Source organism: Spea bombifrons, chromosome 5, assembly GCF_027358695.1.
Source record: "Spea bombifrons isolate aSpeBom1 chromosome 5, aSpeBom1.2.pri, whole genome shotgun sequence".
Taxonomy (NCBI): Eukaryota; Metazoa; Chordata; class Amphibia; order Anura; family Pelobatidae; genus Spea; species Spea bombifrons.
This window is the reverse complement of record NC_071091.1, coordinates 63,971,111-63,998,843: the sequence shown is the minus strand read 5'-3', so window position 1 is coordinate 63,998,843 and position 27,733 is coordinate 63,971,111. Positions and strand designations below refer to the sequence as shown.

Below are 27,733 nucleotides of genomic sequence, written 5' to 3'. Positions count from 1 at the left end.
GCATTATAATAAACAATAATATGTAACCTTAAATATAGTTTCATATATTAGTTGCCAGAAACAAAGTCCTTAATTTAAATGTTCATAGAGATGTGTATTTTTTGGAATATTAAGAATTACTCAAGGTATCTCTTGCTTTTTTATTATCCATGTATTAACATTCCTTCATAGAAATATTATTAAAAATGCATTAAAATAGCTTTCCAATTTCACATTTGAGTTATTGAATTACTCTCATTTTCTTAATTCATGCCAAGTTAAATCATTTCCAGCCTTTTTGAAATATACACAAAATCAAACCCAAAAACGTGTCGCTGTGTCGGAATCAGCACATTCTTTCCCTCAACTTGCTAACGCATTTTCAGACAAAATACATTTATACAGGAGATGTTTGAAATGACATATAATACAAGGAGATAATTGAGGTTCCGTTTTTATGACAACCTACATAAGAACATCTTAATTACATCAATTACATACAGCTATTCCAGCAAAGCCACTTCAAAATCCATGGCCAATTTGGTTAAAATGATGGGAAAAAAGCAACAAAAATACATAACTGTATAATACTGCACTATGTAAGATAATACACATCTACCTTCTGGAGCAATGAAGACATTGTGGAAAAGGGTCTTCGTGTGTTTAGCCAGTGGCAAAGTGACACCTGACATGTTACCAAGCTCAAAGATGATAGGAGGGAGTTGCGTTGTCCTTCAGCAGCTATTGAAGGGCTACGACATCCATCAAGTTTTGACTGATGTGATGGTTATTGTAGACCACGACCAGCTAACAGTTCAACCCCATCGTAGGTGCTGTGCTTGCTCAGTGTGAAAAAAATGATCATTCCACTTAAAAACATGTACTCTGCAGCGATTCGGACTCACCAATCAAACTACATTTTAGCCATAAACACTTTTCAATGTAACCTATTACAAAAATGTAAAAATGATCACAAATAAACATAATCTTTTGGCATGTATAATCCAACCCTGTTGTGTGTCAGTTTATACAGCAATGGTCTTCGGTCCTCTTTACTGTAAAATCGAAGACCCCAAATTCACTGAGTGTATACTTTTTAAAATGTTATACACCATTTCACATTCTATTATGTCTGAGACTCCAGGAGAAGAGCATTGAACACCACTGACATGGCGCCATGTTCACACCACTAGAGAGCCACAATGACACTTCTGCAAGGTGCATATTCCTGCAGCAATATAGAAAATTCACCGCACCTTGCCCATGACAGAGGCACATAAGGTGCTATGCAGTTCATTAGTGCAACATCTTGGCAATGAGAAGCTACTCCATCATGAGGAGATCAGTTTCACTGTATCACTGTTTAGTTTTTCAAGGCCTTCACAACACTGCAATAGTGCGCTTTCTGCAGCAGGCCACACAGCAGCATCACAGAAGTTACCTGACTTGTGCATTTTTGTATCCTTCATAAATTCTGGCCGGACGATCAGGTGAACAGCTTTCAGAAGAGTTATACTCTATACTAGAGAAAGCCTCCTTCTCAAACTACACGTCTCCAGTTCATGAACCTTACAGGGTTGCAAGCACCCGTGAAAAGGATATAATCACTGTCAGTACTGTCTGTCCTACTCCAAACACCAAGGCTTCAAGAGGGGCCATATATTTTCCTGCCACCTGGTAAATTCCCGCAACAGCTGCACCTAAAAGAGATACATTGGTCAGATTTTAGAAGACATGGCAGCAATAGCAGTCCTTTTTCAAGCTATTACATTACAAGTTTTCTCATGTGAATTTTTATATACTGTATATATATCGGAATGTAAGACAAACCTAGTCATCATATGCGCTGAAATTTTAAAAAAGAAAAAAAAATTAGAACATCTGCTACTGGGTTCAACTAGGAATATAAAACAGGAAATGTAACACTTTTTGTGCTTTAAAAAATGTCTTGTATTTCACAAAATGGTATTTTTAGAAAAAGACAGTGGGTGCTGAGGAATTTTTAGCTAGCATTTCTACATAGTGTTAGTCACTACTTAGTAATCAGACAATAACCAGTTTAAACTTGTATAAAGTCAAAACCGGTCAAAAAGTCTTGCCATTTCCTCTAACCTTGATAGTGGAGGAACTAAGTTGATATAATCATGAAATAAAACAAACCTAAACAAAACTGCACAAGAATAAAACCAGTTCTTATAATCAAATATGTGATGGTGGTAACCTTAATTATTTGGATGTGGTATGCAGAGTAGTCATTGTGTGTGTGTGTATGTGTGTGTGTGTGTGTATATATATATCACACTATTAATCAACATGAACTGTATAATAAACTCGAGTAGTGAAATGGATAATTAATAGTGTGCAGGGATCTGGACCAGTAGGGAAGGAGGAATATAACTACTGGCCTAGGTGGCAGTTGATGGCATGCCAGGCAAAAAGTCTGGCTTAGACATGTGGCATCTGGGATATATAAACTCACAGAAGGGCATTGGTTACTGTATATGAGGTTTATTCACTAAAGGGAGAGTTTGCAGGAGAGTTTTGGTTTTAACTCCCTGGATTCACTATTCAGTATTAAGGCCCATCTTTGCTAAGATGGTCTACATAATGCATAGCTCAGGCAGGTTACATTTATTGGCTTCATACAGGGTTACCCAAGCTAATCTAGGTGCAGAAGCACACTGGAGCTAATCCTCCATAATGCCAGGTGAAGTTACTGGCATGAAATTGAAACTTTTCTGCCATCTCCCTCCATAGTGAATTGAACCCCTATGCAGATACCTTTCCCTCATAGACATTTTATCAAGGACAAATGCACTCTGGAACCCCACTGCTGTGTACTACAACTCCCAGCACAACAGCCATTCACTATGAGTTGTAATCCACAGCACCTATTACCTATTGCTGTAGCAAGAAAAAGATTAGAGAAGTACCACTTACTAGTTATCATTGCTCCAGTGACAGAAGCCAGAAAGCCAATGATGGTCATCACCACACATATCAGTCTCCCCTGCTTGTGCCTCTGTAGCATGACAAACATCAGAACTGCCGCCGCTCCGTGGACAAAGAGAGACGAGAAAAGGGCCCACAGGAAGACCCAGTACCACATCTCTGAAAAACAAGCATGTTATGACATTTAACAAAAGAACATGTTTTATTTCCCTAGCAATGAGTAAACAGAAGTATTAAATTGAGTCTATAGGATAAAAAGTAGCAGAGAGTTCTGATGGGAAACAACTACAGTTGAAAACAGCTTGATACACCGATGGTAATCAGCTGCCATCCTGTGTCACCGAATTTATAATCCAAGATATGATATATATAGTATGCCAACAAAGTCACTCATCTTGAGATAAATGTTTCTAGCTGTTATTAAAAAAAAAACAAGGATTACGCCTTTAGAGGATTTACCAATTAATACAGAGTAGCATTTTATCTGGATTACTTATTAAAAAAATATACATATATTAAAATTTTGGATTCTATTTGTAACATTTAGTAAAACACGCTGTGGGGTAGCTTAGTATACGTTATGAAAACTTAAAAGGGCAACTTTTATAGACATGGTTTTCCAGGCAGTAATCACTTCCTGTTTGTACTTCACAGGAAGATCATACATGAGCAAGTGCAAACAGAAACTACTTCCCCGGCATGCTGAGGAAGATATCATTAGACTTGTGCATTCGTCTTCGGGCGAACATGAAAACGAGCACGAAGAGGCCGTTTTTTTGTTCGTTCCGAAGGAACGTAGAACAGAATACAGTGCCGGCAAACCGTAGGCGAAGACGAAGACTCACAATCACGAAGAATCGAAGATTCTTCGTGATCGTCTTCGTTTTTGCCGCGCAACCGCCAAAATTTCAAACAGGAGTGAGCTGATCCTCGTCTGTCCAATCAGCTCACTCTTGTGACGTAACGCTAAGGGTCTCGTCCAATGCCTGTGCTGCTGTTTTTTGAATTCTGAAGGCGCCTTTATAAGACCAGAGCTTGCCTGAGAGATCCATTCATTTTTCGCTGTGACTGCTTTGGCAACACTGCTGTGCTGCATCCGAGCGTTACAGAGAGATTGTTCTGTTCTGTGTGAGACTGGTAAGCCTTAGCCTGCCATTTCTCACAGTGTACTTCATCCTCACTTCAGTGCTACTTAATTAATATATTTAATAATAATAATTTGATTAATTTAATTTTTTTAAAATTAATTTGTCATCAACTTTAGTGTAAGTGCTGTTGAGTTGACAGTGCACCCAGTGCCTCAGTGGCACTGGGGTGCCCTTGCCCTGGGCTGGCACTAGTGCCTATTGCCTGTCCTGCTTAAATAAATTAAATAGAATTTATAAATTACAATTTAATAGAATCTATAATTTAATAGTTCATTATAATATTATATATATATATATATTTGTCAGTCATATATATATATATACTATAGTATACTAGTGTAGAGTGTACTGTAGACATTCATCTACTAGTGTCTAATTTAAAATCAGTAATATTAATTAATATAATTAATAATTGAATTCATTATAAAATATATATATTTGTCAGTTATAGTTAGTAATAGTATACTAGTGTAGAGTGTACTGTAGACATTCAGAACATCTACTAGTGTCTAATCTAAAATCAGTAATATCAATAATTCTCTAATTCTTTCTTATCTTAATAGTTAATTAAATTAGCTATAAATAAAAGTAATAATATTAATTAATTACTACTAGCGTATAGTTCAGCTAATCTTATTAGTACTGGTGCTGCAGCTCTATAGTTTGTGCTTTGTTTTAGCAACAGTAAGAGACCAAGTCAATTTTTCTTAATTAATCTTTCATTTTATTTCATTTGTTTTGCTCACCTCAGTCCATCAGTGAAGTGAACTTGTTGGGCTAGTGAGTGCAGCCGCATAAGTGCTGTGTTTTTTTTTGATCAGCAAGCAGTGACGTTAACTGTTTTGCAAAGATTTTCTCATTTATTTTACATTTTATTTCAATTTTATTAAAAGTACCCTTAGTGTTTTGCTCACCTCAGTCCATCAGTGAAGTGAACTTGTTGGGCTAGTGAGTGCAGCAAGCAGTGAAGATAACTGTTTTGCTGTGACATTTTATTTTATTTCTAATTCTTTTCAAGAAAAATTGACTGTGACGAGCTGTACTAAGCAAAGCTTCAAGCTACTAGCTGTAGTACTAAAATAATTCTAATCTTCTTTAATCTTAATCTATAATATATTATAAATAATAATATTCTAATTCATAATCTATAATATAAGTAATTCTAATTCTAAATTCTAATTCATAATCTATATTCTTCTATCTATAATACATAATATATAAGTAAATTAGTTCTAATCTATTAATATTATATAACTTAATATTAATTAATAAATCATATACTGAATCTGATTTAACCTCACTTTAGCTTAGTGGGTTTGAGAGCGTCTGCCTAGAGGTAGACTTATAGTAAGGAAATATAGCTTTAGGCTAGCATAGTAGTAGGCTAAGCTCTTAGGCCCGTGTAAATTCAAATTAAAAATAAAATACTGCTAGTTATTAAATAGTTAATCTTGAGTTAATAATTTAAATAACTTTAGGATTTTGGCAGATTGCACACAGCACAGTGCAGTAGTGCATAGTTTTACTTTTTAAGCAGTAGCACTGAAGAGAACTTCCTCTAATTTTTTTGTCTTTAATTCGTTTTTCCTTTTTTTTATTTTTATTTTTTTATTTTTTTTTTATAGTTTTTTAAACACTACACTACACTACACTACACTACACTACACTACACACACAACACAAAATTTGAAATGGATCCTCCTTTTGGGACTAAGGAGGGACAAGCTCCATCTACCACCACCACCACCACCACCAGCACCACCACCAGCACCACCACCAGTTCTAAGATGCAGCCTTTGCGTCAGTCTAGTCGGCCAAGTAGGCCAAGCTCTCGCTTATCATTTGGGGAAGCATTGCTTGAAGGATCATCAAGTAAAGGAAAGGCACCAAAAGCAGGCAGTAGTAGTGCGGCTAGGCCCACAAGCTCTATGGTTTTTTACGGAAAGCCTAAAGCACCAGAAGCACGTTCAAAGTTAAAGGGTAGCACAAGTAGTACCAGCCCAGTGACTAAAAAGAAGTGCCTTTTGCCCCAAGCAGCATCTTCCCCATCCACCAGCAGCATGCAAGGTACCAAGCAGAGCCAAATTAGCAGCAAGACTCAGAGGGGTCCCAAACCAAAGCGATCTCATTCCTTTGTAGGGAAAACCACCACCACCACCACCCCCACCTCTACCGCCTCTACCACCACTAGTGCTGCGCCTACTGTTCCCACTGGTACCGCCACGCCATGTCCTCCTAGTACCTCTAGCAAGCCACCAAGTCCTTACAAAATTTTTGTAAAGACAGTTAGAGAGAGGGCTACACATAGTGGAACTCCACCTAGCGAGGTAGCAGAGGAGCCTGAGACTGAGAGGCCAAGTGCAGAGTCTATTCTTCCTGCTCGCACTACTACTAGTCACGAGTCTCACGACGATATCAGTCTTAGCTCCAGCCTAGCAGGAATTCCATTCGATCTGGCTAATGAAGAGCTAGACTATGAGCCAGAGGAAGTAGAGGAGATGAGTGGTCAGGAATCAGATTCCTCAGGGAGCAGTGTCCAAATGACTAGTGCACAATTTTCCCCTGAGCCTCCACCTTCTCCGCTACGATCATCACCATCACCACCACCAGCAGCAGCAGCAAAACCTAGCAAATCTAAAGCAATTAGCAGTCCCACTATGGCCAGTACTGTTACCACCAGTCCCACCACCACTAGTTCTGCCTCTGTTCATCCACCCCGAGCAGTAAGAGCAGCACCCAAGGCACACTCCAAGGCTATGCGCGCCCCAATTTGGGAGCACTTTGAAAATGTTGAAGAAGGGCGCTATGGAAAGTGCAAACATTGTGGGAAGCTAATAAGCAGAGGGAAAGTGTCTGGCCATTTTACCAGTGCTAGCATGAAGCATCACCTCAGCACTCAACACAACGCTGTGCTATTGGGGAAAGATGCAGAGGTAAAACTTAGTGCAGGCAGCATAGCTGGTGGCCGTGGAAAAACCCCAACAGCTTCTTCTTCTGAGCCAATAGCAGCAGCAGCAGCAGCAACTAGTGCTGGCAGCCAGAGACCAAGGCAGGTTGGAGCACTGCATGCCCAGCCCACCCTGGAAGAATTTGGGGCATTCCACTCCAAGAGAACGATGCCCAAACAGCAGGCCAATAAAGTAACGCGACTTATTGGTCAGTTCATTGCTGTTGGAGGGGCATCCTTCTCCATGATTGAAGGGGAGCCTTTCAAACAATTGATGGCGGCTGTGGCTCCACAATACACAGTTCCGTCACGTTCCACTTTCAGCAGGAACATTGTCCCCTCGCTGTATCGGTCCTGTGTTGCAGCAGTGAAAGAGGAGCTTTCCAAGGCTGCTGGTCAGTGTGTTCATTTCACTACAGATTTGTGGAGTGCACCTAGCGCCCAGCATGCCTTTCTTTCTTTGACAGCACACTGGTGGCAGCCCGGTGTGTCTAAGGAAGTTGCTGCAGCAGGCTACCGATCATTCCTTCTCCATGCAGAAGTGATGGATGAAAAGCACACTTCCCAAAATATTCTGCATGCGATTAGGAAAATGTTTAGCCTTTGGGTGGGAGCAGAGGCGGGCACCAATGTTGAAGTTGGTTTTGTGGTAACTGACGGAGGTGCCAATATGGTGAAAGCGCTGCGAGATGGTCATATTGTTGGTGTGCGCTGTGCAGCCCACATCATCCATCTTGTAGTGAAGGCAGCAATGTCAGAAGGAACTAATGTGGCAGCAGTAGTTCTGTCCCGCTGCAGAAAGATCGCTGGGCACTTTCACCATAGTGTTAAGGCTAGCCAACTTTTGAGGGAAGAGCAAGAGAGGTCAGGTCTTCCCGTACACTGCCTACGTCAGGATGTCAGTACACGGTGGAACTCCACGTTAGACATGCTAGAGAGGATTTTGGAGCAGCAGAGGGCAATCCATAATCTTGCCTCAGAGCACAATATTGGGATTACCTCTCCATTGAATAGGGAGGATTGGACAGTGATCGCCCAGCTAGTGGCAGTCCTTAAACCATTCAGGGATGCCACAGAAAATTTAAGCTCAAACACTGCCAGTCTGGCCCAGGTAATCCCAGTGTTCTCCCATCTAGGCAGCAAGATGGATGTGTTCCTTGGAAACCGTGAGGCTGTTCAAGGTGGCACTCTACATCCTGACGTAGCAGCCATAGTCAGGAAGCTGAAGGATCTGCTAAAAGTACACCTTCGCAAGCGAATGGAAGAGAGTCCCGAAATGATGCTAGCGTGCCTTTGTGATCCAAGAATTAAGGGAAAGCTAGCTTTGAAATTCAATGTTCTCAGTAGCTACCGGGAGCAATTGGTCAACAAGGTGCGTGACTGGCAGCGTAAAATGGGAATGCTGTCCGAGGAGGGTGAGGTGCAGGAGGAGGAAGAGATGATGTGGTCTGCTACCCCTAGCAGCAGCATCAGCAGCAGTGCCACAAGCAGCACAACACAGCTGAGTGGAGCAGCTGCGTTTTGGGAAGAGGCACTTGGCAGTATAGTTGGACCATCTGACAGAGCTAGCAGCAGAAAGGAGAGTAGTGCTGCTGAAATGGTCAAACTTTACCTCTGTGAAGTTCCTTCTGCTCCTAATGTTGATCCTCTTAGCTACTGGGATGAAAAGAAGAGTGTGTGGCCTGCACTCTCATGGGTTGCGCAGCAGCTTCTATCATGTCCGCCAACCACTGTTCAAAGTGAGCGCGTGTTTTCTATGACTGGAAACATACTGAGTCCACAGCGCTCACGCATGGCACCTCATCTCATGGAGCAGATTGCCTTTCTTAAATTCAATCTGCCCAAATTGGGTTACCCAGCTCTTAGCTTGGAAAGTTAAATTTTTTCTCTCTAATGTTTAAGGTAGTTTCTCCCCCTGGTTGCACTTGCTGCGGTGTGGCAATGCCTGCTACCTCCGCTGGTGTAGCCAATTTACGCTAGGGCCTAGTGTCTGAGCTCTGTAAGTCCGCTCCCAAACGCCTAGGACTGACAGTCTTTGGATGCTTTGCCCTGGGGTGAAACAGGTGAGTGGGTCGTCAATTGCCCACTCATTCACCTTTTTCCGTTTCCAACGCTGCTGCTGGTGGTGGTGCCAGTATCTTTTGCCAGTTCGCTTCCTGGCTGAAATCATGCCTCAGATGTCCCTAATGGAAAGGGTAGTTTCTCCCCCCTGGTTGCACTTGCTGCGGTGTGGCAACGCCTGCTACCTCCGCCGGTGTAGCCAGCTTACGCTAGGGCCTTGTGTCTGAGTTCTGTAGGTCTGCTCCCAAACGCCAAGGACTGACAGTGCTTGGATGCTTTGCCCTGGGGTGAAACAGGTGAGCGGGTCGTCAATTGCCCACTCATTTGCCTTTTCCAATGCTGCTGCTGCTGCTGCTGGTGGTGCCAGCATCTCTTCTCTGCCAGTTCGCTTCCTGGCTAGTGTCATGCCTTAATTGTCCCTTATGGTAAGGGCAGTTTCTCCCCCCTGGTTGCACTTGCTGCGGTGTGGCAACGCCTGCTACCTCCGCCAATGTAGCCAGCTTACGCTAGGGCCTTGTGTCTGAGCTCTGGAAGTCCGCTCCCAAACGCCAAGGACTGACAGTGTTTGGATGCTTTGCTCTGGGGTGAAACAGGTGAGTGGGTCGCCAATTGCCCACTCATTCGCCTTTCCCAATTCTGCTGCTGCTGCTGGTGGTGCCAGTGTCTCTTCGATGCCAGTTCGCTTCCTGGCTAGTGTCATGAATCAAATGTCCCTAATGGTAAGGGCAGTTTCTCCCCCCTGGCTGCCTCTGTCTGCGGTGTGGCAACGCCTCCTACCTCCGCCGGAGTGGCCAGCTTACGCTAGGGCCTAGTGTCTGAGCTCTGGAAGTCTGCTGCCAAACGTCTAAGACTGACAGTGTTTGGGTGCTTTGCCCTGGGGTGAAACAGGTGAGTGGGTCGCCAATTGCCCACTCATTCGCCTTTCCCATTTTTCAATGCTGCTGCTGGTGGTGGTGCCAGCATCTCTTCTCTGCCAGTTCGCTTCCTGGCTAGAGTCATGCCCAAAATGTCCCTAATGGTAAGGGCAGTTTCTCCCCCCTGGCTGCCTCTGTTTGCGGTGTGGCAACGCCTGCTACCTCCGCCGGAGTGGCCAGCTTACGCTAGGGCCTTGTGTCTGAGCTCTGGAAGTCTGCTGCCAAACGTCTAAGACTGACAGTGTTTGGGTGCTTTGCCCTGGGGTGAAACAGGTGAGTGGGTCGCCAATTGCCCACTCATTCGCCTTTCCCATTTTTCAATGCTGCTGCTGGTGGTGGTGCCAGCATCTCTTCTCTGCCAGTTCGCTTCCTGGCTAGAGTCATGCCCAAAATGTCCCTAATGGTAAGGGCAGTTTCTCCCCCCTGGCTGCCTCTGTTTGCGGTGTGGCAACGCCTGCTACCTCCGCCGGAGTGGCCAGCTTACGCTAGGGCCTTGTGTCTGAGCTCTGGAAGTCTGCTGCCAAACGTCTAAGACTGACAGTGTTTGGGTGCTTTGCCCTGGGGTGAAACAGGTGAGCGGGTCGCCAATTGCCCACTCATTCGCCTTTTCAATGCTGCTGCTGGTGGTGGTGCCAGCATCTCTTCTCTGCCAGTTCGCTTCCTGGCTAGAGTCATGCCCAAAATGTCCCTAATTGTAAGGGCAGTTTCTCCCCCCTGGCTGCCTCTGTCTGCGGTGTGGCAACGCCTGCTACCTCCGCCGGAGTGGCCAGCTTACGCTAGGCCTTGTGTCTGAGCTCTGGAAGTCTGCTGCCAAACGTCTAAGACTGACAGTGTTTGGGTGCTTTGCCCTGGGGTGAAACAGGTGAGTGGGTCGCCAATTGCCCACTCATTCGCCTTTTCAATGCTGCTGCTGGTGGTGGTGCCAGCATCTCTTCTCTGCCAGTTCGCTTCCTGGCTAGAGTCATGCCCAAAATGTCCCTAATTGTAAGGGCAGTTTCTCCCCCCTGGCTGCGTCTGTCTGCGGTGTGGCAACGCCTGCTACCTCCGCCGGAGTGGCCAGCTTACGCTAGGGCCTTGTGTCTGAGTTCTGGAAGTCTGCTGCCAAACGTCTAAGACTGACAGTGTTTGGGTGCTTTGCCCTGGGGTGAAACAGGTGAGTGGGTCGCCAATTGCCCACTCATTCGCCTTTTCAATGCTGCTGCTGGTGGTGGTGCCAGCATCTCTTCTCTGCCAGTTCGCTTCCTGGCTAGAGTCATGCCCAAAATGTCCCTAATTGTAAGGGCAGTTTCTCCCCCCTGGCTGCCTCTGTCTGCGGTGTGGCAACGCCTGCTACCTCCGCCGGAGTGGCCAGCTTACGCTAGGGCCTTGTGTCTGAGCTCTGGAAGTCTGCTGCCAAACGTCTAAGACTGACAGTGTTTGGGTGCTTTGCCCTGGGGTGAAACAGGTGAGTGGGTCGCCAATTGCCCACTCATTCGCCTTTTCAATGCTGCTGCTGGTGGTGGTGCCAGCATCTCTTCTCTGCCAGTTCGCTTCCTGGCTAGAGTCATGCCCAAAATGTCCCTAATTGTAAGGGCAGTTTCTCCCCCCTGGCTGCCTCTGTCTGCGGTGTGGCAACGCCTGCTACCTCCGCCGGAGTGGCCAGCTTACGCTAGGGCCTTGTGTCTGAGCTCTGGAAGTCTGCTGCCAAACGTCTAAGACTGACAGTGTTTGGGTGCTTTGCCCTGGGGTGAAACAGGTGAGTGGGTCGCCAATTGCCCACTCATTCGCCTTTTCAATGCTGCTGCTGGTGGTGGTGCCAGCATCTCTTCTCTGCCAGTTCGCTTCCTGGCTAGAGTCATGCCCAAAATGTCCCTAATTGTAAGGGCAGTTTCTCCCCCCTGGCTGCGTCTGTCTGCGGTGTGGCAACGCCTGCTACCTCCGCCGGAGTGGCCAGCTTACGCTAGGGCCTTGTGTCTGAGTTCTGGAAGTCTGCTGCCAAACGTCTAAGACTGACAGTGTTTGGGTGCTTTGCCCTGGGGTGAAACAGGTGAGTGGGTCGCCAATTGCCCACTCATTCGCCTTTCCCATTTTTCAATGCTGCTGCTGGTGGTGGTGCCAGCATCTCTTCTCTGCCAGTTCGCTTCCTGGCTAGAGTCATGCCCAAAATGTCCCTAATGGTAAGGGCAGTTTCTCCCCCCTGGCTGCCTCTGTTTGCGGTGTGGCAACGCCTGCTACCTCCGCCGGAGTGGCCAGCTTACGCTAGGGCCTTGTGTCTGAGCTCTGGAAGTCTGCTGCCAAACGTCTAAGACTGACAGTGTTTGGGTGCTTTGCCCTGGGGTGAAACAGGTGAGTGGGTCGCCAATTGCCCACTCATTCGCCTTTCCCATTTTTCAATGCTGCTGCTGGTGGTGGTGCCAGCATCTCTTCTCTGCCAGTTCGCTTCCTGGCTAGAGTCATGCCCAAAATGTCCCTAATGGTAAGGGCAGTTTCTCCCCCCTGGCTGCCTCTGTTTGCGGTGTGGCAACGCCTGCTACCTCCGCCGGAGTGGCCAGCTTACGCTAGGGCCTTGTGTCTGAGCTCTGGAAGTCTGCTGCCAAACGTCTAAGACTGACAGTGTTTGGGTGCTTTGCCCTGGGGTGAAACAGGTGAGTGGGTCGCCAATTGCCCACTCATTCGCCTTTCCCATTTTTCAATGCTGCTGCTGGTGGTGGTGCCAGCATCTCTTCTCTGCCAGTTCGCTTCCTGGCTAGAGTCATGCCCAAAATGTCCCTAATGGTAAGGGCAGTTTCTCCCCCCTGGCTGCCTCTGTTTGCGGTGTGGCAACGCCTGCTACCTCCGCCGGAGTGGCCAGCTTACGCTAGGGCCTTGTGTCTGAGCTCTGGAAGTCTGCTGCCAAACGTCTAAGACTGACAGTGTTTGGGTGCTTTGCCCTGGGGTGAAACAGGTGAGTGGGTCGCCAATTGCCCACTCATTCGCCTTTCCCATTTTTCAATGCTGCTGCTGGTGGTGGTGCCAGCAACTCTTCTCTGCCAGTTCGCTTCCTGGCTAGAGTCATGCCCAAAATGTCCCTAATGGTAAGGGCAGTTTCTCCCCCCTGGCTGCCTCTGTTTGCGGTGTGGCAACGCCTGCTACCTCCGCCGGAGTGGCCAGCTTACGCTAGGGCCTTGTGTCTGAGCTCTGGAAGTCTGCTGCCAAACGTCTAAGACTGACAGTGTTTGGGTGCTTTGCCCTGGGGTGAAACAGGTGAGCGGGTCGCCAATTGCCCACTCATTTGCCTTTCCCATTTCCTTTTCCATTTCATTATTTTCCTTCTGATACACAACCAACCAAACATAACACACACAATAACACATATAACACATATAACACACAGTGACATCACACATAACACACATACACACACACTTACAATGCACAAAACACAAGGACCTTTTCCTTGTTATTTGCCCTGGCCTTCACTCACTAATAGCATTACATTAACACTATAACTCACACTTCACCCTATAACATTTTTCCATCCACATACCTGCCAACAGACCCAACTTTTTCAGGGACAGTCCTGCTTTTTTCCAGTCCTGTCCCATCTAATTTAGCTAAACTAGGTATGCAAAATGCAAATACACATAGGTAGGTATAGCTCGGTAGGTAACGCTACTATAAACATTTAATAAATATAATCAAGTACTAAATAATAAATCTAACTTTAAAATACATTTAAATAAACCCCTATTTTTTTTTAAAAAAAAACATTAAAATTAAATTATTATTATTTAGACATAATCCATCTTTAACCAAACCAGTGCACTGCTACTAATCTTAAACATAACCGTACATTAACCCTAAGCTATTTTTTAGTTCTTGTCCAACATTTTTCCATCAGCATACCTGCCAACACACCCAAGATTTTGGTGGACAGTCCTGCTATTTTCCAGTCCTGTCCAATAAGTAAGTTGGGTTGTTGCAAAGTATGCCATTGTAAATAGGTAGCAAATGTTAGGCATGTAAAGTGGTCCAAAATCAATTTAAAAATGTAAAATATTCCCTATTCTTTTATTAAACATCTATGGACAGTACACCTCGGTATGTGTGTGCAACTCTATTGGTCGTTTCGGCAGGGGGCTCGCCTGCCATCAACGAATGAAGTGCATTCTGCAGTTCTGCAATTCACTCGTTGATGCCAGACCAGCCCCCTGCCGAAACGACCAATAGAGCTGCACACACGTACCTTCACGGCAGCTGCTGCTGCTGTGATGTGTTATTAACCCCGTATTAACCCCTGCTAGGCAACCAGGAGGAAAACGAAGATTAAACGAGCACGAAGAATGTCCGCGAATATTCGCCCGAAGAGAAGACAGGAACGGGCGAATATTCGCGGAATACGAAGATTTTTTTTTCCCCGAAGACGAGCACGAAGACGAACACGAAGAGCCCCCTGGTGCCCAAGTCTAGATATCATGCAATTCACATTTCTATTTACAAAGTAGTATTTAATGGATATTGTAAAGGTACAAACAAGGATGTAGGTGTTAACAGGGTGAGGAAATGAAAACAACAAGGACAAAGAAAAGAGGGCCTTTCCAAGAATCAGCAAGGCCATTTGGTACAAATGCAAACGCTGCAGAATCATGTGAAAGAAGACAATGTAGTCATGCAGAAAAGGCTCCGAGAAAATCCACGGAGGGCATGTACCAGATGTAATATTAGTGCATATTTTAAGTTTAATGAAGGTGCATTAAATTATACAGCATATGAATATATATTTATATATGGAGAATTATTACTATGATGACTGCTTTCAATAATAAGCCGTTTTCCATTAATTTTGGCAGCCTTACTCTCTACATGTTTAATAACTGAAACGTACCACAAAATGCATCACATGGGTATGTTTAACGGTCATATTTTTACCGTCTTTTCCATGTACGTTTATAAAAAATAACATGCATTTTAAAAAGGACAATTTCTGAAGATGCTTGACATTTTTAGGGAAAGCTCTTTAGTTGAAAGCTCAGATCGTGTTCATCTAACAAAGGATAAAAGGTGAAATAAAGAGAGAGAGAAAAAGAAAAGGAAAGGAAAGAATAAAAAAGGAACTACAGCCCCTACTGTAAAATCTATCTATCTGTGGGTGAATAGTTTCATCCTAGTGAAAAAACATTTGGAAATAAATACCCCGTGGTATTTTAATAACTGAATATAAATGTAAGCAATCTTACTTAGAAGTGCTGTTCTATCTAATTTATCACTTCTACAACAACATTCAGCGTTAGAAACATAATTTGTAGTGTTCTGCTGAACACTCAGATGTTTCCTAGAAATAATTATTTAATCATATATAGTTTTGCCTCATTTGTGGTTTTTCAGAGAATGCTTAATTGTCCTGTGACAAAAAAAAAGCTTCTTGAAGCTTATATTGTTTTCATTCGACCCTCAGAAGAAAAACAATGGCAGATCTGCTATGTTCATTTGCTTAACATTTTAGATCTTTAGTCGAATGTCAAATGTAGTTAAAAGTCGTGCTTTTGTTTAGTTAGGCTTTTACTGCTGCAAACTACCATTTTCTCGCAAGCTTTTGTAGTGGAACAGCACCTTTAATGTGGAGGAATCATGGAATGCTCCTGCTGCTCTTAATGTAACACTTTACCTTAAGGCAACTATCTCTATCGCTGAATTCGCTGAAATCAATCTAATATAAAGATCTCAAGCACCAGGTGGAAAGATCTGTAACAGATAGCAGCAGCCGTCAGTGATAGAAAACCACAGACAGAATAGCTCCGCTGGGGAAACTGGCTTGCTGGGTGTATCGGGAGATAATTTAAAGTAGCAAGAATATTACAAGGTTTCCTATTACTACAATGACAATAGAAACTAGGAAAAACAGTGAAAAATGCCATGATATTGTGAAGAATTTTGACATATCCTTTAGATCAGTAGCATGAAATATGTAAATATTTAATTAACAGCGCTATTAAACTAGTCAAACACATCAATTCCTATTAATGTTAATACATTTGATAGCTGAGTTGTCCCCTTCCCCTAACATATCTCCTGGGATTGGCATATATTTACTTCTAGTCAGCTCCAGTGCTGGCTCGGAGTCTAATGAGGCCCCTGTGCTAATGGGTGGAAAGAGTTCCCATTGATTTCCAGCATCATTGGCTGTAAGTAACCAATCAGTGGTGAAAATCATCCGACCGGGGATGGAGGCGGGGAGCTGCAGCTTCTTCCTAAGGTTATTTATTTACATTTTTTAAATGATACATATTAAGGTTCTCAGAAAATGCAATATTCTTTGGAATAACCTCCTGGGACATTAAACTGTATAGTTAGAGACCCAATGACTTGTCTAAACTCAGACAAGGGTTTATTAATAAATGTGTAGCTGTGATTTATCTGCTTAATATTTTTTCCCTTAATTTGGAAAATAACCAAAGCAATATTGATCAGTTCCTATATGTAGTTGAATACAGAAATGAAAAATATGTTAATTTTACCAGTTAATTTTCTTAGGGTGCACTATTACGTACTAAGGATCACACAGTAATTCACAATTAGAATGTAATAGTATGTCCTACTATGGGGACATTTCCCTGCTGGTACATAGGTGATCAGGCAATCATAAGACCAAGTGTAACAATGCCCGGTGCAAGCGCTAGTTACGTTTAGATAACAGTGAATGCTCAAACTAGTGGAACATGTGTAGAGTATATATCACATGCTGCCACAAGTTATTTTGATTAATTAAACCGGAGCTTGGTATTTTGGTAGATTTATTAACAGGTAGAAAGCAAGAGATATATATTCCACACACTCCTTCAACTATAACAGAATAACTGGGAATTCCAGGTAAATTTGAACCATATATACCGTATATTTTAAAAAATGTTTCTCAAAGGACCAGACACAAGTGTTTTTAGCACCATAAACCAACTAAGTCTCCAGCAACCACCCTTTGTAAACTTAGCTGTAAATATTTCCTAACTATTGCTATTTCTCTGGGTGTACTCTGTCAAAATGGCCAAAAAAGTGCTTTGTTCTTCATGCAATTTCCTAATAGCCTTTCAAATGATCTGTTCAATTTTGTCATAATGACATCTAGAAGGTGGCATTCTTACTACGTGCTTCCTCTAAAATTCTGAAATTCATTTGTCAAGAGGTGTCAAAAAGATAAGAGTACATAACTTTTATCTGTTTGAACATCTCTTGGTGTTTCACTTGGAAGCTGGAAGAAGCAAAGTGCAACCTTCTCTGACATTAACAATTCACACATAAAACCAGGTCTGTTCACTTTACTAAGTGCTATATTTTAGCAACTAAAGAAAGCATTTTTACTTTAGGGTCATGCTTGGCATTTTCACCATGCCAAACGCACCACTCTAGGTCACACTTGAGGAACCAAAGCTTGGAAACATGTATTTCGTTTTTTAAGATCAATATGTTTCATAGTGGGTAATCCATCACAGTCCTCAATGGTATCCAGTCTGAAAGCAAAAGTCACATCTTGGGTACAACTGAGCTGACCTCTGCTTTTGACAATACAACACGTTCCCTGTTCCATAACTAACTGCCTGACTTAGATCCTTGGGATTTCAAAACATGCTGTATAACATGTGTGTATAAATGGAATCCCACCAAGTCTAGTCCCAGTTGATATCTGTGGATATTGCACCTTGAGATTCTACACCTATTTAGAGTTATCCATTTGCAGGTTCTGTCCATCTAGTCAAGACGCCTCAGACTCCTTTTATCATCATATGCCTGTCAAGCAAGAAAGCCTAAAATACTAGGTTTCACTCTTAAACAAGGAATACACCAAGCAGACCTAAGACTTCCAGACATGTTATCTACATCAGACCTGTCTATTTGTTTCCATAGACAGGTCTGAAAATAAGAAATATGAGAATATTGGCTGGTGCCATATAGAAAGTTCAGCTTGTAATACAATAAATTCCTTTCTTTTATATTGGGTTGACCCCAATTACACAAAGAAACTCAATCTGACAAATCCCATAATCAGTGATTTGGTTAAAAAAAAACAAAAAAAAAACACGCATAAGCAAAAAAAAAATAATAATGCTAACTCCTCAATATATTACTGAATCTATTCCGATTGAAGTATTTTCTATATCTATTGACAGCTTAGAGCTTAGAAATTGGTAACTTAGGTTTTTATTTTCATGTATTTCACACGGATTTTGTCCTTCAAAATTTGGGCTTTCAATTTCTGATCGGTATACTTACATAGGAATAAATAGTTTTCCGTCTTTAAATTCTATGGCAGATTTATCAGATCTAGACAAATTTATTGATACAAAAAATAAGTCGAAACTAGTATCTAAAGTCCAAAAGACACTGCATACAACTACATCATAAAATTGAGAAAAGAGACTTAGCACATTTCTTTTCACTTGAATCAGGGCACTCAGTTCGGAATATCACTAGGAAAGCATTTCTTTGTATAGATTTACAAGAACCATTCTATAAGCGTCATCATTATTGGTTCTTGGTACCATCCGGAATACATAGACTTTCAACAAATGTATCCAGTATCTGTTGGAGATGCTGTAGACTTACATATCCGCCGGTCATGTCAAAGCATCTTATCCATCAAAACAAGAATTTCTCAGGTATTTTGTGAATTATTTTGGGTTAACTTTTCACTGACCCCCCGAAGAAACGCATAAGAGATGATCTTGATTAATTTATTAAGGGCTACTAAGATCTGTTTTGCAGGGAATCCTATTTTGGATTGACATTAAAACTGAATCTAATTTCCAATATTTATCTGAGAATTTCTTTTACATCAATTCTTTTACTACTCCATACCAAGCTACGTATATGGTACCCATGGGAAATTATTAAGCATCAAAACTGAGTTCATTTGATACAAACGCAAACCTTATCCTAAATATCCTGCCTTCTTCTCAATAAAAATCACTGTTAGACTCTCTCTTGTAAGTTTATATTATGAATGTAAAGACAATACATATGGCAGACTTGAAATATCAACATATGGCTGTATGAAGATATTTATGTACGTGAAAAGTGTACATATTTATTCTTGAAAATAATACAAATATTGTTAAAAGAAAAAGATATCTGGGGATATTATATGAAACCTAGTTAGTGGATGCTAACCTTACTGTCTGAAGGGACATTTCCGTCAGTTTCAATGATTCACTGTTGGACCTATTTTTGGGAAGTGAGCAATGTTTCACATTAAAACACTTCTCTTTTACATTACTGGATATAGCTTCTACTCTAGATTGTAAGCTTGCGAGCAGGGCTCTCTCCACCAAATGTATCGGTTTGTCTAAGTCTGTCAATTCTTGTCTTGTCATATCCCTTGAATTTATGTATTGTATTAAGCGCTGCGTAAACTGTTGGCGCTATATAAATAAAAGATAATAATAATAATAATAATAATACTGTGTGTATATCTAATGCATTATCACTAGCAACATGGTTCAGAACGAAAGCTAAGGACATGCAAGCTTGCTAAACAAGTTCATTAAGTTCAATTTAAAAGGTCTTGGGTCAAGCAGCTCCATAGAGTTCTCCACACAGAAACACTCTGCAGAGCGTGTGGTGTACGTTGCTAGGACTTCAATATATAAAGGTATCAGTGGTATATTGTTCACATGTCTCTGTTCCAAAATATAGAACACACACGGCAAGAGGACAAACTATCTCTGACACGCATTATGTATATGGTTTCAGCACTTTTGTGCAAAATGAGAAAATCAGCATGATTAAGCTCCTGCCTTTTAAATTCGCTAAATCAGTGCGATTGTGTGTTGTTTAAGTGATCCCTGTCCAGTAACTCTTCTAGAATCAGACATCTGCACAGAACTCAGACATTACAATGTTCCAAAAGCTGAAGTTTGAAAATGACTAGACCTAAAACTATGTTAGAAAGAAAATCTCACCAAAGGTCAGATTCAGACCTCCGTAGACGTGGAAGGTATATTGAGTGCAACTGGACTCTTCCTTCAAGGCAAAATTAAACGGATTTCAACTATCACCTACAAAACAGCATACAACATAAGCCGCTTGGGCATGTAACACAAAGGTCTTAATTTACATGCAGTGGTTGTGGTATTTTCGAAAGGGGAACACACTCATAAAAACTCTTATTTTGTCCTAGTTACCAAGAGTCAGATGACGGGGGCAGAGCTAATTTCCATGAACACAAAAAGCTGATGTGGGTCCCTATTGATTTGAGCTACAATGATGCTGTTACAATGCAATTATATGTGCATCCTTAATTCACATTAGTCTTTTTAGTAGCGACGTCGATTTGTTATGCATGGCTAGGGAAATTCTTGTGTAAAGCAACGATGCAGGCAGGTGTCCATTTTCTATCTTTCAAATGCTACCTTTATTGTTGCCAATATAGTGAAACTGCACATGTGAGGGAAGTGGAGTAGCATGCTGAACAATGGGTTCGGTGTAACATTTACAAAGTCTTTCAGGTGTTTTTTACAGGTATTAGGCCTTGGATAATACCGTATTTTTATACACTTTATAGCAGACGTTGGGTCACAACCATTGCACACGTGTAAGGATGGAAATTACAATCTTCAACTGACATAAACCACTAGCATTCCATACTCACCGGTCAGGCTCCTCAGTACTGTCCCGTGAGCCCATAGGCTCAGCACCTGCTGTACTGACAGGTTGATCATTGACTGGTCTTCGCCCCCTGTCTTCATTTTCTTGCCCCGAATGGTCTTCAGCTGGGATGGTATTGGAGGAGGTAGAGGTATGAGTTTGAGGGCTCCCTGTCAGCTGTTCCTCCTCCTCCTCCAGCAGCAGCACAAGGAGTTCAAGCAGTAAAAGGCCAAACAGGGATGGCCTGGGGATAAGAGGTGGGCGCAGCTGGACCGAGGAGGAAAAGCAGCCTCGCAAGGGAGACATTGAGGAAGGAAGCTGCTGCAGCAAGGCACCCCCTAGCCTTGCTTGACTGATCTTTTGCAGACACTTAGTGAGCTGCTACCGATGCAAGCGAAGTAACCTGCTACGGCTATGTGTCCAATGCTCAGATGTGAGCAACAATACTGCTGCCACCACCATCATCAGTAGCAGCAGCTGTCCCCTCCTTCCTCTGATCATCATCATCACCCGAGTCACCATCATCATTCTGGAGGAGGAGACTTGCACAGCCTCTGGATGAAGCTGCCGTGGGAGTCATACACTGGCTGGGGAAGGAGATGGGGAGGGTTTGCTTTGTTCTGATAATTATCATCTCTTTACTTATCCTCCTATCTGTCTCTCTCCTTCCAGACCACTTTCACTGACTCATTTTTGCTAACATCTCTCGCCTTTCACAAAACGTCCCCACTCCCCTGTTGCTTTGTCCTTGTCACCCCCCACCGCTGCACTTCTTTTGTTTTATCCCTTTTTTTCTCAGAACAATGGGATTTTTTTCTGTCCAAACCTCCAACAGCTTTATTCCAATAGATGAAGGCATTTTTGTTACACTTGAGAATAAGAGCATTTTTACTCATTTTCCTCCAACAATAGTTTTCCTTTTTCCCATCACCCACATTCCTTAGTGTTTTGGGTTTTTTCTAGGGCTTAGGGCTTTCCCCACCCCCATATATATCATTAAGCATGAGAAAAACATATTTAAAAATGTAGAAAGAGGACCAACACCTTATACACCTTAGATTTTCATCTATTTCAATCAAATATTAGAACCTTTATGTAAGCTTTATTTTTTCCAAATAAAGCTTACCTGTCCCACAAAAAATAATTCTAACACTTTTTGTTCAGATATTTCCCTACCAGTTTGTTGTAAGGCATTTTGAAAAATATGCAATTTCTGCCAAGCCAGAATAAAACACAATCTATATTCAGAAACATCACTCAGGTATAGTCGTTCTACAAATGCGTATATTTTTTTAATGTTTTAGAAAAAAAGCTAAATTGTTTTTTTTATACTGTACACTATTTTTTAATACGGGCATCAAATTCCTTTTTGGAGAGGTTTTTGTTTTTAAAGCTTATATTTTCTTTGTATATTCTAGTTTTGTTTTTCACAGTTTTAAACTTATTTCCATACTGTTCTTAGAGAAACATGATTAGAAATCCCAGGGATCTCACTTGTAACTAAATGGTAGTATAAGAGTGCTGGAATCCCTTTCTATTTATTTTTTAATTCATTCATCTGTATGTTTTTCTCTCTTTTTAAGAGACAGACACCGTATTTACTCCTCTTCTCATTTTTTATCTTCCTGTCTGCTGATCACACATAGATACCTCTACGGTCAAGTCCCGCAAACAAGCAGTCTGGAGCCAGCGATGCTGCCAAGAATGAAAATGGCGGGCCTGAGCAAGAGGACAAACAACATCTCCCCACATCCTGGAAGATTGGTGGGCATTTGAGACACGCCTAGGGGATATGGGGGAGGTGCACCGCATTGCAGCCATATGCTGCTCGCCACTAGGGGGCGTGGTGAGGCTTTGCCCCTCATGTAAATACTAAAAGTAACTAAGAAGTTCTTCTCCAAACCTACACCGGCTGAAACAATTTTTCCAGCAAACCTCCTTGCTCACCATGAGGGTACAATGCCTATATATGAGCCCCAAGTACCTATGTCTGAGAATTTTGTAGTTGACTGAACAATTCATCATGGCATATCAAGTGTTGTTTACCCTCAAACCTAGGACCTATGCCACAGATTATGTATGCATCCACACACTGATATCTCTACTAACCGGGGAACCACACACTGAGGTCTCTGGTCATACAACTTGACAAACATTTCAGTGAATGCTAACAAGAAAGAACCCTGGAACATGGATTCCCCAGGCAGAGCACTCTTCCAGCACCTACGCCTTCTCCGCCGCCTGTACGCCCACCGGTACCAACACAGCAATACAGCAATCCCTAAGGAAGCTATGCAAATAGATATGCCTTGAGGACCCTTAACCCCGGATGAAGGCATACATAGAAGGCTTCATAATCTATGTTTATACTGTACCCCGGCCATGTATTGAAAACCACCATGAAAGACTCAGCTTTGAAGCCGTCAACTCACTTCTCTTCTCTGCGATACTGGGACTCCCTTGGTTCAGATTACAACAAACATCCTTGTAATGACTATAGAGAATTAAACCAGATCATGATTAAAAATTCTCCACCATTTGCCTCTCATTCCTGGACTATTGGAACATATGTGTACTGCATGTGTCTACAACAACATTGATGTAAGAGGAGCATATAACCTGGTTTGTATTAGAAAAGGAGACAAATAGAAAACTGTGTTTCGTTCAAGATACAGACAATTGAATACAGTGATGCATCACCTCAGTCATCTTGCGTCTTTGTACTTTGTTTTATATCAATGTATGAATGATTGTTGGTGATGTTTTGTGATCGTGCAGTACTTACAAATGAATGAGTGTTTGGATGTAAGGGTTTGCCTATAAAAACTATGTGAAGCTATCAATGTTTGTTTTTTGAAATTCAAGAGACATTAATATATTTTTGTCACAACCCGAAGTCAGCGAGGAGCATAGCTGCAGGGAATAGGGAGGGCTCTGTCTGTACCCCACGATGCTTGATTAATTACTGCAAGGTACAGGAATGACTGGATAGTACAGGCTGGACTAGAGGGTACAAACAAGACTGGATAGAAGAGACAGGACCAAGCAGAAAGAGCTGCACCGAGGCAGGGCTGCGATTATCCAGATGGGCAGAACAGACTGGTAACTCATGGATAGAGCAGAAGCTACATTGTGTTGGCAAGATAGCCATCTGGCAGGGTGCTTGGCTGGATAAACCCTCAGGCACGGCGTTTGGCAGGATAGCCCTCAGACAGAGCACTTGGCTGGATAGCCTTAATGCAGGGCACTTTGCTAGATAGCCCTCGGGCAGGACATTTGGCTGGATAGCCCTTGGGCAGGGCACTTGGCTGGATAGCAACAGATCATGAATGCAATGACAGAGTCTGAGCACAAGGCTGCCACACTCCACAATGCAAGGGCCTCTTGTGCAAAAAACAGCAGCAGCTACTTATAGGACAGAGTTGCACAGGATAAGGTTTAAGTTGAAATAGCCACAAAAACAGTAAAATAAGCCTGGGATACAGGGTGAAAGCGTGACAACCACGATAACGAGAAAGGGAAAGATAGGGAGAAAAGGGGGAGATGATATAAAGAGAAAGAGGAGAAATGAGATAAAGTGAAATAGGAGGAGAGTCAAAAAGAAATGGGAGAGATGAGAGATAAGAGGAGAGATAATAACAAAGGGGCATAAAGATGTGCATAAAGGACAGAATTAAGCAGAAAAGGGAGAGCAATATGGGTGCTGGGCAAGTCTTGTGGATGCAATCTGGGCGCACAGTCATGCTAGAATAGCAAAGGGTCTTCCCCAAACTGTTCCCACAAAGTTGGAAGAATAGCATTGTCCAAATTGTTTTGGTATGCTGAAGCATTAAGATCTTCCTTTACTGGGCCTAGCCCAAACCCTGATTTCAATAATTAAGAGGTGTGTCCCAATACTTTTGTCCTTATAGCAGGGGAACAAAGCAAGGTCCAAAAAGACATGGGTGGATGAGTTTGGTGTGGAAGAACTTGGCTGGCCCGCACAGCGCCCTTACCTCAAACCCATAGAACACCTTTGGGATGAACTAGAACAGAGATTGGGAGCCAGGCCTTCTCATCCAACACCTGTGCCTGACCTTACAAATGCTTTACCCAATGAATGGGCAAAACGTTCCACACCAAAATCTAGTGGAACCCATGTCCTGTGGTCCGATAAGACCAAGATAAACTTACTTGGTTCAGATGGTGTAAAGCGTGTACATAATATACACCTGTGTGTGTAATCTCATCTGCTTCACAGTGTGTCCCTGAATGGCAGGAAAAAATGTGGTTACCCTATCTGGAAGCTTTCCTTGCCCTGGGCTTTGCAAAACTTAAGGGGAGGCATATAGACTACTCATGAACTTCAGGCAGGATCACCTTTGTCATTTATACAGAACAATTTGGCAACCAGCAGAAACAAATAATTTGGTTGGTATCCTAAAACCACTTTTTCAAACTTTGCACCAGAATTGCTATAAGTAAATAACCTCCATAATGTCTGTTGGTAGGAAGAACTTACAAAGCTCATTCTGCTGTTAAAGACTTGGTTTAGGTTATTATTATGTTTCATATAACAATTTCAAAATGCAAACCAAAAATCAACTCTATATGTTGGAGGTCTGCCTAAATCAGGTCACCTCCACACATCTTCTTACCATGATGAGTAAACTTAATAATAACTATTGTATATCAATAAAAGTGAGACCTTTGTGAATTTAATGAACTAAGGGGTTATTTCCCTAATATAAATATGCAGTTAGAGTAATTTAAAGAAAAAGTCTCTAAACAAATGTGAAATATGCTACAGGTCAGTGACAGAGTATGGTTTTTGCAATAGGGTTGCAACATCTGCTGACACGTGGAATGTGTGGCCACTTTTAACCAACATAAACTATTCATATTTTTGCTTAATGCAAATGGGATGTGAAAATAAAACCATCTGTTGTGGTTTTGTGATAAATTAGGCTGCGCTCTTTGTCAGCGCTATTTGCTAATGAATGCAGATAGATTAATCAGCTGCAGTCTGTATTTTTTTATGTTCAACAATGTAGCTGCAAAAGACTTTGGTTTCATTTTAAATTAAATGTAAAAATACACTGTGTGCTATTAAAAAGTAATACCATTACATAAAATTCATTTGTTTTTTTACAATGTATGTTACATAACAATGTTGAAAAAAAGTGTTGAGTAAATTTAGTTTAGGATTTATAGTTATTCTCAACTATGTTGATCCAGATGAAACTTTCTTCAAGTTCATGACAATTTTGCTCAGTAAGACGGAATATTATTTTTATGACTCTAAAGGCGGCCAGAATAATCACCGGAACAAAGTTCATTCTTAAAAGCCACTGCAATACCTGAAAATCACTACCTACATAGGCAGTGTAATTCAAAGCTTTACATCCCTCACTGTGACCAATGACCTCCATTCAAAATAGGACTTTAATATCAGGACCCTAGAGGCCTAAAGTTATGAGAAGCTATTGTTTGAGTAGCATTTATATATAATATACAAATCGATAAAAATATGGAAAAATAGTAACACATTGTTAAATAATAATAATTTACAAAAGCTTGATTAACATAGGGGCCAGAGGCATACAAGCCAATAGCTACCATCCTAGCCAAAGTCCAGCAAAATCCTGTTAAGCAGTAATTGCACATTTACTAGGACAAGATGTGTATTTAACAAGATAAAATTAGCTGGATGTGGTGCTACTCTTTCGATATATTAATATTTGACTACATTGCTAGGCTGGAGTGTAGTGATCATTTTTACACACAAGGGGGAGCAGTTGCAGATGTTACCATATTTTCAGGCTGTGGTGACTGTCTGCTGTGAGCAGTGCAGCGATGCTTCTATTCCCCTGTTATTAACATACACACATCAAGTTAGGTTACAGGCTGAGACTCCTGGATGTTCAGATACATGGAATAGTCTCTCAGCTGTGGTTAATTCGGAGAGGGAATTTGGACATGTGTGCGATAGGCATAAACCTATTATAAATATAAGAAAATACCAAGTGAGATTTGAGGTTTTACAGCAGGTAGAATAGGCACACTGGATGGACCTAGAGGTTCTTTTCAGCTGTCATGTTCGGTTTCTGCATTTGTACAATGTAGCTCCAACCAGATGTGTAATTTATTTCCACTGATTAATGACTCATATTTACTAATTTTGTTTTGTCTTATAGGTAGGCATGACCTTTCTATGATAGTTACCATAAAATAAATGGCAATTCATAATTGCCAAGAAAATATAGCACTAATACATGATTTAAAAATAAGATATCACCTTAAAGTTCTATTTATTCATGTCTGGTTTGTACTGACAGTTCCATATGGATTAATTCCCGACAGTCAACAGTTTTGTCTGTTGTGTGCCAGAAGTGGGGTCTTCATATACAAATAAAAGGTAATAATAATAATAAAAATAATAATAATAAGGAGCACGTTGGCAAACGCTCAGCCTTGCATTCCCCATCTTCGATCCAAAATAACAATAAGCAGACAGAAGTGAAACAAGACACGTTGATGTGGACACTGAACACTAGCATTAGACAGCAAGAATGGTGCATTCTGATTAATAACCACTGTTTCCAGCATCACCTCAGTGACATTTTGGCACAGGTTGAGAGTGATTGAAACACTTTTGTGGGTTAAGGCATTGAAAACAATAAAATATGCAAAAACACAATTGAAAAGAAACTACCTAGCCAGATGCGAAAATATTTGTTTGGGCTATTTGGTGGTGCCAACAAAGTAAGACGTTCGATAGTTCAAATTAGCCACTTGTGGTAAGAAACCTAACCGCTCTAAGCTAAATTTATCATTTCATTGCAGAATAAGAATGTAATTTGAGAACAACATCAAACATTACCACAGCTAATAGAATTCACAACAGAACTCTGTCTCAGAGTGCAGCAGTTCAGAAGAAACAGAACATTTTTACTATGCATATCTTTTTTTCTTTACTCTCACAACAGAGGAAAATCACATGGAATGAGCAAACAAGACAGGAGGGCCTCAATGGAGGACAATGGGACTCTGTTTGCCCCATTTAACATTTTAGCCTTTTCCCACCTAGCCTTTTTTCCTCTCACAGCCAAGCCCTTTTCTCCTCAAGCTCCTTTCTTCTTCAGATCCCCCTTTCTAAA

The 27,733-nt window shown here is 41.9% G+C and overlaps 1 protein-coding gene across 1 annotated transcript; it reads right to left on the bottom strand.

The window, feature by feature from the left end:
- Window positions 1-674: 674 nt before the first annotated feature.
- On the bottom strand, window positions 675-21,040 carry TMEM170B (transmembrane protein 170B). Its single transcript, XM_053468463.1, has 3 exons — window positions 20,599-21,040; window positions 2,920-3,090; window positions 675-1,679 (listed from the first exon to the last, which is right to left on the bottom strand). Exons 1-3 carry the CDS (start codon window positions 20,693-20,695, stop codon window positions 1,549-1,551), a joined length of 399 nt encoding a protein of 132 aa, XP_053324438.1. The 5' UTR covers window positions 20,696-21,040; the 3' UTR covers window positions 675-1,548.
- Window positions 21,041-27,733: the final 6,693 nt, after the last annotated feature.